A 14,076-nucleotide genomic window follows, 5' to 3' on the forward strand; every position below is an offset into this window, starting at 1 on the left:
AAGAGAAAACATTTAAAGAGTGGCTGCAAAAACATCTCCTCACATGTATGACAGCTGAGAGAATGGGGTCACCATGCTCAGCTCAGCTCCTAGGAGGAGGAAAGAACAGGGAGGGTGGAAATGCTGCAGCATTGCAGGGGAGAGAGAAATCTGAGCTCAAGTCAGCCTCAGATGCTGGGGGGGTTCTGGAAAATCAACCATTTGTCAGGTTTTAGCGCCTGGTTTCACGTGTCACCCTGGCTGCCCAGGAGCTCCCAGCAGTGCCCCTTGGCTGCTCGCCACATCCTGCTCCAGGGTGGTGGCTCAGGCAGTCACAGCCCTACCTGCAACCAGGATTTGAAAAAGTCAGTCATTTCCAGAACCAGAGGCACCAGTTTGTACAAAGCCAAATCCCTGAAACATGGCAAAAGCTATTTCAGGAGCAGTTTAACAAAGTAGAATTATATTTCGCCATCAGGAGTGCACAAGAATTTTTGAGATAAGGCTCAAAAAAATCATTTGCAGATGTAAAAATACAAACATCACTTAACAATTCAAATGTGCCAAATTCTCTGTAACATCATGATGTACTGGCTTAACACTGTATGTATTTGGAGTAGAGACTAAACTGATTTCATTCACCCAGTGCCAAGGTAAGCTTTGGAGGATTTGAGAAACTGGAGCACTCTTCAAAAAAGAGAACATTTGGAATTTAGATGCCAAATCAAGCAGATTGACATCGCAGTACACTGTGAGCTCTATGCATGACTCTATAAAATAATGAATTTAACTGCCTTGATTCAGTATTTAAATGAAAACAGATTTTTTAATTGTGTGCATTTGAACAGGTACTTTTACAGGGAACAGTTTTCAGCTCCCAGACAATTCCCACTGACAGGTCACCTTTCCTTCTCATCTGGCAAGCACACTGTGTGATTATACAGAGGACAAGCACTATCACAGACTCCATCCTGCCTCACCTTCCCATTTCAACACAGTTTATCCCAGCTAAGAAAAGGGGAGCAAAAAAACCTACCCCAAAACCCAAACAAAATCTCAAACCACTGGTTGTGCCTTGTTGATAGGAGGCTGAAAACTGGTAACCTGAAAAGGTATTCCATCAGTTCCAAGTCAAAAATCAACCTAAAGCCAGACTGAGGAGGGGAACAGCTGTCCCAGACAGCCCCACCCATCACTTACCTGGGGCAAGTCACCATCAGCATCCTGTGACCTGTTCACATAATTGCTCTTAGGAGGGACTGGGCTTCTGAGGTTCAGTTCTCTTGGATTCTGTCCATTTTTCAGCAAGTCTTGCTTTTGTTTTTCTTTCTCAGGAGCAGCTCTGTCTGCCACTAAGTGCCTCAGGACCTGATCCTTCAAGCGTTCTGTTTCACTTTGGCTGCTTCTGGAGTTTTCTGCCAGATCCCTTCTCAGGAGCTGCACCTTGTTACCTGCCAACCTCCACTTCTGCAATGATCTCCTCAGTCTTTTCTTCCTCTGGACAGGGATGTCCCAGTCCAACCACTTGTGACTCCAAGTCTTCCCATTACCTTCCATATGGAAGTTTAACAAGTGCTCTGTGCTTTTTGATTTCTTTAAAAACACCAAAACAGAATCTGAAAAGTCAGTCTTGTTGGGCTGACACGTGCCAGGCATGGTGCAGTTCACCTGGATGCACGTATTTTCCAAGAACCAAAAGGCATCACAGGTGGGGTGCTGGCAGCAAGTGGTCTGACAGGAGCTCAGAGTGTGGAACCCTTCCAGAAGCTGCAAATGGTGACCTGCCCACGATCTCAAACGGCCACCAAGCAGGATCTTCCCCAGCTCACATTTAGATCCGTTCCAGTTTGCATCTGGGAAAGAGGAGGGAAGAAAAACAGACAATTCTCAGTCCTTTAAAGCAGTGGATAATACATCTCATCACTATTTGGGACACAGGAATAATGCAGAAGAGGGACACAGGAAAGTAAATCTGATTTCTCAGAATCTCTACCTGGCCTCACTATCCAGTACTTACACAGGATTTTAAGGAACAATCTGCTCCTCCTACCTAAGCCACCATCACCCTTTCCAACAGGGATGGAGAAGCAGAAGTGAAGACAGAAATGTTCCTGTTTCAGAGGAGCCCATAATGCCCACACTGAGCAGCTGGACCAAGGTCACACAGCAAGTTCAGAGCCAGAAATTAAACCCCAAAATCCCAAGCACAGCTCTTTAATCAGTTATGGCCTTGCCTCTCTGCCCATAGTCTGCCTAGAAAGAAAACACTGCACACAGTGACACTGGCTTGGTGCACAGTACAGAGGCATTTTTAACTCTTCCATGCTGATATTTGACATCAGGTGCTTATTCTGACTGAATTTGCTCCACTTGGGAAGTTGTTAACAGTCTCTAGAAAAGAGCTCTGCAAGGCAAAGCCTTGTCACCCACCTGCCATAGTGTTTTTGATTAAAAACCCTCAAACATTTGACATAATTTCAGTTAAGAGTCAAGTCACTTCAGGTCTCAGCTCTGCAGTAAAGCAGCAACTGCTTTGCATATGGATTCTTTTTTTCTTAGCATGAAAATTTTGAGTGCTTGCAGGGATCAATGGATTAAAGGCTTCCAAAATTCAGAGCTCTGCAGATTAAGGACTCCCTAAAAATAGCCTAATGACCTATGGGACTGTTACACTGTGCTGTGTTCAGCATCCAAGCAATAACAGGTCATTGGAAGATTACTTTACAAACAGTGTTGCTGGACTGGGAGCTGTGCAGCTGGAGAATATGCTCCAGATCTGACTCCCTCCCTGTCAAGAATGGAGTTCTTGAACACAACACAAATGGGAAACATTTTTCTCCTTTAAAATAAAGTCTGAATTTAAATTACAATATCCTGATTGAGAATGAACTCGAGTTTAGTGACCAAGTCATGGGGGACAGAGCTCCCTGTGGGTGTCTGAACCCACCACTGTGCAGAAAGGAGAGAAGATCCTCACTTGAGCAATGAAAGGTGTAAAAGAAACTCTGCAAATGTTCAACAGCAAGACAAGTTGACACCAGGATCTTCAAAAACCTCAGCACCCTTGTCACACCTCATCAACACACAGCACTTCCTTGGAGAGAGAGCAGACAGGGAATCTGTGTGCCCAGGGCAACTGCCAGCCCCATCACACCTGAAATGCCAGGACTGCCAGCCCCTGGCACTGTCACAGTCACAGCAGGGACAAGCTCCTGGCACCAACCTGATGGGGCTGGAATTGGAGCAGAATATGGAATGTGTGTACACACCAAACCCATGTGTATGCACACACACTCTCCCCAGACTTGGAGGAACAATAACAAATTGAAGAATTACACCATCCCTGTGAATTTCAACAGGATCTCATCCACTCAGATTTACGTTTTGCCTGTAAAATTCCCTTTCTGTTAAAGGTGAATCACTGTTGCTAATATATCCTGAGCATGAGGGAAATGTGCTGCTTCCCACATTACCTAAAATCCTTCCTCCTCCTCCTCCTCCTCCATCACTGCTCATCCATCTCTCCTCATGTGTCAAGCCTGGCTCACACATACCACTCAAATTAAGGCTTGATATGGAAGCAGTGAAATTCAGCAGCAGTTTCTAGTACCAGGCTTGCAACTGGGGCACACACAGAAGGGGGTACATTTAAAAGAAAAATGTTCCCAGGGAAGATATCCCTTGTGACAAATCACTACATAACACAGGTATTTTATTTATTCATCTCAAGTGTAAAGCCTGGACCCCAGAAACATCTCAGCATGTCAGAGCCATGACTTAGCCTGGATGACACAACACTGCCATGCTGAGAACGTTCTGCTTCTCTTTTAACACACTGCTAAAACAAGATTTGAATAGTATTTTGGCTACATTTCATTTCCAGAACTCTGTTAACGGCCACTTGGGACATATTTATTTGAAATTAGCCAGTATGTTTCTCTGAATTGCTGTACATGGACAGCTTAAAACTCAGATAACTCTCAGGAATGACAGAAGTGAACAGGCAACTCCCAGCACGCCAGATGTGAATTTTCCACAGAGACATACTGATTTTCACTTTGCATTTTCAAATTCTATGGCCTTTGCTGGACATCAAACATTCAGACAACTCTACATGCCCTGGGAGAAAACAAAATCTACACTTGCACTCATCTGTGGAAAGCAGGAACATTCCTGAGGATGAGTTCCCTCCTAAGCTCAGCACCACACAAATCACAAGACACCTGCACAGTGGGTGTGCTTAGTCACTTTTCCATACTGTTTTTGTCACATCAGTGGAGAAAACTGCTCTTCCCAGGAACTCAGGAGTTCCTGTCCCAGGGGTGCAGCTCACAGCTTTGCTGAGCAGCAGGGGAATGGAACACACAGGAACAGCTTCTATTAATAACTTCAGGTTTACAGACTTGCCCAGGCAGCTAATCCTGCCTGATAGCAGATTAATGATTAAAGGCTTGACTCTGTGGACTTTTCAAACCTGCCACACAGTCAGTCAGTCAGTTATGTCAACACAGGCCCCCTTGCGTAACTCCACATGACCACGCTCATTTCTAGGCAGCCATAACTCCTCCTCAGCTTCACAAACTCCGCTGCCTCAGTGACACAAACAAGCCCAAAATAACAAAAACCCTGCAATGGAAAAAATGTCCACATCAGGGTAGCTATGCCCATATAATTATATTTATTTCTGCACACGCAAAAGCTTTAATTTAATGGACTCTTCACTCATCTAACTGTTGATTTGATGATCTCAGAGCTGCACTGTTCCAACCTTAACAATTCTGAGTCCTGGTTTTAACTCTTCCAAGCAGAGCAGCCCTTAAACACACCAACGCTGTCTAGAACACCCTCCAGGAGTCTCATAGGAGCTCTAACTCTGAAATTCCAAGAAATTACTAAAGCCAGGAAATGCAGGCAGGAAGCTCAGTTGAAAAGGAAACACTCATCATTCAAACACACAACCCTTAGCAGGAATACAAACACGTTTTTCCAGGGTCTGAATTAGCTGATTAAAATCACACAGCTCATTAGCTTAATTAAATCTGCCACTGGGAACTGTCCAGGAAGGTCCAGTAACACAACAGGGACGCTGCACATGTCCACATAACTGGGAAACAAAGCAAACCAACCCCCTTCCCAAACCAAATATCACACAATTCATTAGAGGAAAACTTCCATCCAAGCCACTGTCTTGGTTATTTACTTGAGCAGGAGGTTGGTTGCTCAAGTTTGAACAGGAAATAAAAAAAACAAACATAACCATTGCCTGTAGGCAAATAAAGACTTCTGACACACTGCTCTTGGGAAGAGCATTAAATATCTTAGGGCTAAAAAACGTTCCTGCCTTTCCAGGTTGCTCTCCTTAAATTAAATTATTTCCAGATTATCACTTGTCCGTTTTGTCCAAAATTAAGGTCAGAAAAAGCTCTCTCTGAGATACAAGCTACACTTTTGAGAGCTCATTCAGTAACTGCTAAGGGTGGTGCTTTGTTTGGTTTGAAAAAAACAACAACTGCTTTGGTTTCTCAGTTAAAAAACAATTAAAAAGGAAACCAATAAAAAACCAACCCTATATAACCAGTAAATCATTTCACTTTTCTCTCAGAGTATTTTAAACACGTAAGAGGGATAAAGACCATAAAAATCCATTTACAGAGTCCCAGAGAGAACAGAAGAGTCACCTGCAGAGGAGCACGAGGCACACAGGCAAGTGCACAGGTAGAACAGCTGCAGAATTCCCAGCTCCCTCACAGCTTTTCCCAGGCAGTATTGGGACAGGAACCGGGTGCTGATGCTGGGCTTGGCTTCCAACCTCTTCTCCATGGCCTTTGTGGGCAGCAGCAGGGTTCTAGAAACACGCAGGGCATGAAACACAAAACATCCTGTGGCAATTGAAACGTTCCTGCACAGATCCAGCGAGAGCGCAAAGTGAACAGAGCATTTGTGGAGGAAAAGGAATGTCTTACCAGCTGTGATTAGTCCAGCTGTTGCTAAGGAACTATCAATGTCTGATACCAGAATGAAATCTGTAGTGGCACAGCTCCCAGTGCTGAGTGCAGAGAGCCTTTCCCTTGTGGTTTGCTCCTCCAGACCCCATTTTTCACCTGATATCACAATAGCTGTCCACTGGTTTCCAAACAGGCATTTAGGAAATTCCAATTTCATATATGCCTGAGGATTGGACACCCAGCAGCAGCACGAGGATAACACAGGCAGGGACAACCCCTGCACATCTGCCTGGAGATGTCACCACAGGCACGTCCGTGCTGGCTGGTGCCAGCCAGAAACAGGGAAATGAGAGCACAGCAACACTGGGAAACTGGCAGCTAACACCCTGGTTTGCTTCTTGTTTTGCCCCACAGGGCAGAGATCACCAAACTTCTCTGCCTTTCTAATGCCAAAGGCTATTTAACAGCCTCATATGCTAATTGAATGCAAATTATCTCTAGGTGATGCGGTAGGAGACCATTAATTATTTCACAGGTAATAAATAGGATCTATTTTAAGGGAGCAATGAAAGCATCATTAGGCACTAAACGGCATTAAATAGGCCAGTTCTGAGAATGCAAAGGGAATGCTGTCACAGGGAATGCAGTGACAGGGAGTGCTACTACAGGGAATGTTGTGATAGGGAATGCTGTGACAGGGAATGCTGCCACAGGGAATGCTGTGACACAGGGAATGCTGTGACACGGGGAATGCTGTGACACGGGGAATGCTGTGACTGGGAATGTTGTGAGAGGGAATGCTGTCACACAGGGAATGCTGTCACACAGGGAATGCTGTCGCAGGGAACGCTGCCACAGCCGCATCCAGCAGCGCTCCGCAAGCACTCAGAGCTTGTTACCCCTCGAGGAATTGCACTCAACCGGCCGCAGCAGAGCAGGAACAGACACGGGAGGAAAACTTCACGGGGGAGGAGGATGTAAACACGCGCCCGCTCAGCCAACAGGTCCTCGAGGGAACTTTCCGCCGCCCCAGCCCGCGGTGCCCGCTCCTGCCCGGCCGGAGCCCCAGCGCGGAGCCCCCGGGGCCGGGCCCGGGCCCCGCGGGAGGCGGCAGCGCTCCGTGCCGCCGGCGCGTACGTACCAAGGGCGCATGGCGAGGCTCGGCGGCTCCTCAGCGGCTCCTCGGCGAGCTCAGGCGGGCACCGGACGCCGGGCACGGCCGGGGCTCCAGCGCGGCGGGCCCGGGGGCACCGCGGCCTCTCGCCCCGCGGCCATGGCGGCGCACGCTCACCCGGAAGCTGAACCGCCGCCTCCCGGCACCAGGGCTGGGTCCGGCCGTGCGGGCAGTGCCAGGGCTGCGGAGCCGCGGGTCCCCGCCGCTCGCTCCCCCGCCGCTCCCGGTCGCACCGGGCGGGGCGGGCGCGGAGGCCGCGCAGCCACAGGTGATTTGCCCACAGTTCCGCGCGGAGGCGGCGGCTTCGGGCACCGCCCAACAAGGCCGCACGCGGTTGGCCGGCGGCGCGGAGGCGGCGCGCGGATTGGCTGGGGGGGAAGGCGGGGCCGGCGGCTCGCGCCCGCGGGCGGGGCGCCGTGAGGGAAGGAGCGGAAACCGTGAGGGAAGGGACCGGAGCCGTGAGGGACGGGGCCAAGGGAAGGGGCCGAGGGAAGGCTGCCCGCGTTCCCCTCTAGTCCTTCAGCCCCGCTTCCCGACCATGGCCTCGGACTCCGGGGACAGGCTCGCCACGCTGAAGCGGTGCCTCAGTGTGCTCAGAGACGCGAGGAACGACAGCGAGCAGTTCGCAGCGCTGCTCCTGGTAAGGAACCGCGGGATCGCCTCAGGAGAGGGCAAAGGGGAGGCCAAACACCCTGATGGACACGGGGAATGTGGGGAGGGGGAGTGGGAGCTCAGAGCAAAGCTGCTTCAGAGCTTTGGGGTTCCCTTCAGCAGAGCAATTGAGCCTGGCCTTGACCTGGGTGTGCGGAGGGTCAGTCAGTGCTGCCACGCTTTTGGAACACCGTGGACCAAGTGCCAGCTCAGTGCATACTTCCCTGCTCTAAATAAAGTTGTTTTGGTTTCTGATTTGCAGCAGTTCTATCCTGTACATATACGAATTCCTTTTGCTATGCTCACGCTCGCTCCTGTTTTGCCTCGTAGGTGACCAAAGCAGTCAGAGCGGGAGAGGTGGATGCCAAGACCCGCCGCCAGATCTTCGACGCGATCGGATTCACATTCCCGACCCGCCTGCTGATTTCCCAGCAGGCCCCAGCCGACTGCCCCCCGCACACCTTCCGTGCCCTCGGCCTCACCCTGCTGGCCTGTTTCTGCACCGACCCAGAGCTAGCTGGGCACTCCCAGATCCTGAACAAAATTCCAACCTTCAATGATGTCCTGCTGTCCCCCTGTGACCCAGACTGCACATCCATGGTTGATGATGTGTACCAGTGCCTCAGCGCTGTCCTGGCCACAGCCAGGGGCCCCAGGGAGTTGGTGACCAAAGGGACAGTGTCTGCCCTGTGCCAGGCCTACCTGAATGGTGGTCACAGCTCTGAACGTGCCCTCACACTGCTTGAGGGGCTGTTGGCCGTAGCAGAGGCCAAATGCTGGCAGAGAGATGCTCCACAACTCCTGGCTGTGCTCAGCAAGCTCTCCAGTGATTTCCTCAAGGCTGAAGACATGACCAAATTCGAGCTGTGTGAGGTTCTGCCTCGCTTCATCCCCCTGTCACCTCCTCTGACAGAGAACTCGCAGGGCTCTGAGTGCCTGTGCAGACTTTACAAAGGGCTGGCTGATGTTTTGGGCAGCAAACTCAGCCAGTCACAGAGAGACCCCGCTCTGAAGCTCGCAGCCAGCCTTGTGCAGGCCTGTGGGGCTGAGTGGATCCCAGCAGGGAGTGCTGGCAGCAAGTTCCTGGCCCTGCTGGTGAACTTGGCTTGTGTGGAGGTTCGCCTGACCCTGGAGGAGCCAGATCCCCTGGAGGTGGAGGGGAAGAAAGAAGTGGTGACAGCCTGCTATGTCCTTATGGAGATGGGGATCCAGGAGTGCCTGAGGGAAGAGAACCCTCTGCTAGAAAACGTGCAGAAAATGCAGCTGATGAGGATTATGGAGGAGGCATTTGGAGCTGTAATATTCTACTTGAGACAGGTAAGGCAGGGCTTTTAACAAAGAGCAGGTTGTGGGGGTGGCTCTGTGTGGAGCAAACTCTCCCTCTTGTCCCACTGTGATTTCCAGACCTGTGGTGACACAATATTGTGTCACTTTGCTTTCTTCATGCAGGTTAAACAGGAGGAGCTGCAAGATCCTTTCATCTTTGCCTCTGTTCGAGTCCTTGGAGCCTGGATGGCAGAAGAGACATCCTCCCTCAAGCAGGAAATCTGTGAGCTCTTGCCTTTCCTTGTTGATTATGCCAGGCAGCTTTTCAAGGAGGGCAGCCCAGCTGTGAGTCTTCCCCAGGCAGAGCTGGTCAGCACCAAGGGCTCTGCCTTACCCCAGGATGCTCTGAGGTGAGCATTTTATGCACACATTTGTTGCATTTTAGTGCGAACCTGCTCAAATATTTTTTCTCTTTTCATTCTCCCTGTAGTGCCACTTCCATGGGGCTTTATCCCCTGAGATGGATGTAAATGCAGGGCTCAGACCCATTCTACCTCATGCTCCCAGTTTCTTTTCCTTTCCAGATTTCTGCTACCTGGCTTTTGCCATTTGACAGCAGAGGACAAACCCCAGGACATCCTCATTGCCGAAGGGGCCCCAGCCCTGCTGTGTGAGTACTTCCTGCAGCAGTGGGAGGTTCTGACCTCTGAGTCCACGGCCCCAGCACCTCTGACAAGCACTGAAATGAGTCTGCAGACCATGTGTGGGATTTTCCTTAACCTGGCTGTGACTGCTCCAGACCTGGTCAGGTAACAAAGCTGTGGGAGCTGGCTCTGAGGTTGGCAGTGGGAAGAAAGGGTGCCTTGTGCATCAAGCTTGAGGATCTGTTAACCTGCCATGCTGAAAAGGGATGTTCCTTTTTCAACCCCAATTCCATTTTATTTTTGGTGCTGTGTTTAACCTTGACATTCTCAGGTGCTTCTGGCTCTGCTCAGGAAATGTGTCAAAAAGGGTTTATTTTCTCTCTAGGCGTGACAAAACCTTTTCCTCCTTGATGGATGTGTTGCTGAAGTCTCTTCCACGTTTGCTGCCCCAGAAGCATCACCTGGTTCTGGCAGCAAACCTTGCCACTCTGGGCCTGATGATGGCCAGGATCCTGGCAGGGTCAGCAGGTAAAGGAGGTTCCCATTGGCAAAGCCCACGTTGTGCTGCATGGGCAGAGACCAGGAGCTGGGAAGTTGGATATGAGAAAGCAAAGCAAATAGAAGGGAAACTTGTCCAGTTTGTCATTGGAAAAGTGATCAGCCAAAAATGTTCAGGAGCAAGGAATACGTGAAACAATCAGCAGGCTGATGTGCTTTGATGAAGAGATTTCTAGGGCAGGAAGACATTCTGCTCCACACAGCCCTACCACAGGGCCCTTCTCTGAGCGAGCAAACTCTGCATTGTAACATTCATTTCCTTTTTCTCCCAGCCCTTCAGGGAACACAGCGTGCCAAGGAGTTTTTTGGAGCTGCCATTCGCTTCCTCTCGCAGGCGCACGTGGCGCAGGCAGACCCCAGCAGTGACGGGCTGGCCCTGGCCGTGTCCCCCGCCTACGCCAGCGCCTGGGACGACATCGCTGAGCTCTGGTTCCTGGGGATGCAGGCCTGGGCTGGCTGCGTGCCGCTGCTCCCCTGGCTGCCACACATCGCTCTTGCGGCACGCTGGCTGCAGGGACTGGCACAGCTGCTGTCCCAGGTTGCTCCAGCCTCTGTGGATTGTGAGCTGGTCACTGCGTTCCAGGCTGTGCTGGTGGAGCTGGCCAGAGCCAGCCAGCAGTGCAGGGATGTGATCCTGTCCCACCACGGCATGGAGTGGGCCAATCTGTATGGAATGGCAGCTCTGGAACAGTGTCTGGCTGAGCAGGGAGGAGCCAACAGCACTCTAGGTGGGAAATGAACCTGCACAAGGTCTGTTCAGCACTTCTGCCCTGCTCTTTTCTGCCAGATGGACTAAAAAACCCATTTTAATGACCAAACTTTACAAAACTGGAGTGATGCAGCAGCACCCAGCATGATCAGCGCTGTCCACATTGGTGTGCAGAACTGCTGCTCCTCAGAACATTTCACCATGCCCTTGCTCGACCTGTTGTGAGGATTTCTTTGTAAAAACAGCCTGTTTTGTTATTAAAGACACTTTGTTTGTTTGTTTTTTAAGCTACTAAGTGCTGGGATTTCTTTCTGCCCAGGGCCCTGACAGGATGCTTGCTTCTCCTGTTAATATGGTCACAGTTTTGTCACAGGAAGCCCTGCAGGTTTTCATCTTATTTTCTCTGAGTCCTGCACATTTTAGTAACTACACATAGAACCCTGAAAAAGGCAGGAATGGGAAAAGCTTTATTATTTACTGATAGCACTGGGAATAACTCCTTGTGACTTGAAGATGCTGTGCTGCCAGATGATCCCCCAGTTCGTATCCTCCACTGGTACCACCATCCCAAGTTCACACCTAGAAAACCTTCCCAGCACTACTTGCTTTGCCTGTTTTGCCCCATCAAACATCTGCACAAAGTACATCCATGGGATTTTCTGTTTGCTCCCTCTCCCTGCCAGGATGGATGTACAGGGAGAGATTTCCACTCTTGCAATGTGAAGGATTCAGTCTGCTCTGCTCCATTTAGGGTGTGGAAGCCAAAATGAATACACTCCCCCTTGCTGATTTCCCTGCAGACCAAAGAATGGGAGAAGAGAAGAGAAGAGAAGAGAAGAGAAGAGAAGAGAAGAGAAGAGAAGAGAAGAGAAGAGAAGAGAAGAGAAGAGAAGAGAAGAGAAGAGAAGAGAAGAGAAGAGAAGAGAAGAGAAGAGAAGAGAAGAGAAGAGAAGAGAAGAGAAGAGGTCACATGTACCGTGGAGTAAACCTCTTGTAGCACCGGCCTTCCAGCTTGGCCTTGCAGCTCTTGGGTGCCGCGTTGTCCCGAGGGTGTTTCCCAGAAGGAGCGGCTGCACAGGGTGGCTGATGAGGCTGAGGCTGATCCGCTCCCGCTTTTCCACCAGGTGTCAGCCGAGGAGTTCTCTGGGAGCTGCTGCCTCGCCGGGACCGGCTCTGCTGCCAGCCGGAGGCGCTGATCAGAGCTCATTGGAGGGGGCTGTGCAATCGTCTGATCAAGGGAAAATCAAGCACGAAGCTGCCTCAAAAGGAGGGCTGGCTCTGGGTGTATTTCTGCTTTACACTGTGTTTTTGGCTTGCTGCTTTATTAGAGCGAGTGCCTTACACAACTGGAGAGGAGGCTGCTGCTCAGGGAGAGTATCTTTAGATCTTTTCAGCTCAGCCCTGAGCAGCCAGTGCAAGTTGGAACAAAGGCAGGTGCTGCCAGCAGAGCGGTGCGAGCCAAACCAGCAAATGAGCCTCCTGGCCTTGGAAAAGAGCAGAACTTTTGGAGCTGGGCTGGGAGAGGCTCCTCAGCCTGCCAGGAACACATCCCTGCACCGCAGGGACACAGCAGCAGGAAAAGCTTGGAATACAATGCAGTGTCAGAAAAACACCCAAACCCTCAAAGCCTTAACCTTCAAGTGCTCCCAGTCCTATATGCTCTCTTGCCGCTGGTCAGGGGTTTGGGCTTCCCATTAATGACAGCCACTAATTAGTGCTAATGAGAGATATGACCTGTATCACCAGGAGGATGTTCTGCTATCCCAGTGCACTGCTGGGCTTGCTGTGGGCAGCTGATCTGGTTTGGCCATGGTTCATTCCCGTGGGCAGTGGTTGGAGCTCCAACGCCTGACCAGAGATCCAGCCTGTGCCTGCAGTTCCAGCACTAGCACAGTCCTAACCCGGAGGCCTTTGGCTGCTGGTCTTTAATACCCTGAGAGGCTACCTGGGAGCAAACTGAGAGCCCAGGAGGTTTTATCCTTCCCCATCTTAGGGACTGGGGTTTGGCCACCAGCAGGTGCCTGGAGAGGAACATCTGCACCTCATTCTCACACTCTTTGGTGTAAAGTCCCCTCAGGTGTGGGCAGGACTACGTGTGCCCTGCCAGAGCTGGACTCTCCCTGGGACCCTGATATCTTGTCATGTACTTGTTTCCTTGCAGGAAACAAAACACGCTCCTCATGAGCCCCTCACAGCTCTGAGCTGACAGTGGAAGGGGTGAGACACCCACGTGGCTCTGGGGTGTTACCAGGCTGAATGCCAGCGGAGATGGCAGAGCTCCTTGAGCAGTATCATTGCTCTCTTGTCCCAGGGCACTTTCCAAACATTCCTGGACAGGGCACCCCCAAAAAGACTGTTTTGCCTCCCCAGGACTGAGTGCTAACAACATGAGCACTGCATGTTCAGGAGGGGAGGGCACTGGAGCTGTTGGAAGCCTCGTGCCACGTGGGCATCTCTGCTGGCTCCATGCGTGCCAGTCCACAGGCCCCAGCACGCCTGGCTGGCCCAGCCCACGCGAGGGAGATGGTGCCCTGGCAGCCTGGCCAAGGCTTCAAAGGCTGCAGGATGTCCTCAGCCACCCCGAGCTCTGCAAGCCCAACCACAGGTTCTGCCTCTGGCAGCTGGCATCCACGGGCACTGATGATCTGGTGCCAGAGAGGTGGATGTGGCATCATCTAACATCCCCTCTCTGCCAGTGTTTGAGATCCCAGCACAGAGTGGGACTGCAGCCAGCAACACCCAAAGCAAACTGTGCTTTATCTCCCAGTGCATTTCCAACACCAGGACAAGCTCTCCAGGAGCAAGATGATTGTTCACTCCGCTCCAGCAAGATGGACAAGGCTCCCAGAGGAGCAGATCCACATTCTGTTTCTCTTTGACAGCTTAAATGTCATAATGCCATTGCAAACCTGACCATGGTATACGTTATCTTACAGCATTTATTCATCTCACCCCAAAAGCACTGGCAATAAAATTAAATATTTCATAAAGTTGTTATTTGGCTGCTCTACTGCCAGAACCCAGTTCAGACCCCTCCTTCCTGCCATGAGATGTAGCAGGAGTGGCACAGCTGGACTTGTGGTCCTTAAACAGAGATGCTAAAGAGCAGGGAGCTGTGTTTGAGCCTCCTGTGCTCAGGTGATCCCAAAA

At 50.8% G+C, this 14,076-nt stretch overlaps 2 protein-coding genes across 3 annotated transcripts in view; one reads left to right on the top strand and one right to left on the bottom strand.

Annotated features, from left to right (window-relative positions):
* KIAA0319L (KIAA0319 like) overlaps nucleotides 1-7,362 on the bottom strand; it is a 30,713-nt gene extending 23,351 nt beyond the window's left edge. The window contains exons 1-3 of one of the 2 annotated variants that reach the window (XM_030964392.1): nucleotides 7,066-7,362; nucleotides 5,658-5,824; nucleotides 1,180-1,832 (exon numbers count right to left, since the gene is read on the bottom strand). In XM_030964392.1, coding sequence (XP_030820252.1) covers nucleotides 1,180-1,832; nucleotides 5,658-5,799 — 795 coding nt within the window. In that variant the 5' untranslated portion in view covers nucleotides 5,800-5,824; nucleotides 7,066-7,362. The remainder of the gene's footprint in view (nucleotides 1-1,179; nucleotides 1,833-5,657; nucleotides 5,825-7,065) is intronic. The other variant, XM_030964393.1, reaches the window with a different exon arrangement.
* A 148-nt stretch (nucleotides 7,363-7,510) lies between these two features.
* On the top strand, nucleotides 7,511-11,460 carry NCDN (neurochondrin). The gene is made up of 6 exons (XM_030964408.1): nucleotides 7,511-7,738; nucleotides 8,080-9,066; nucleotides 9,199-9,425; nucleotides 9,600-9,824; nucleotides 10,045-10,187; nucleotides 10,490-11,460. The coding sequence occupies exons 1-6, from the start codon at nucleotides 7,637-7,639 to the stop codon at nucleotides 10,954-10,956; spliced, it is 2,151 nt and encodes a 716-aa protein (XP_030820268.1). The 5' UTR covers nucleotides 7,511-7,636; the 3' UTR covers nucleotides 10,957-11,460.
* Nucleotides 11,461-14,076: the final 2,616 nt, after the last annotated feature.

Source organism: Camarhynchus parvulus, chromosome 23 (assembly GCF_901933205.1).
Source record: "Camarhynchus parvulus chromosome 23, STF_HiC, whole genome shotgun sequence".
Taxonomy (NCBI): Eukaryota; Metazoa; Chordata; class Aves; order Passeriformes; family Thraupidae; genus Camarhynchus; species Camarhynchus parvulus.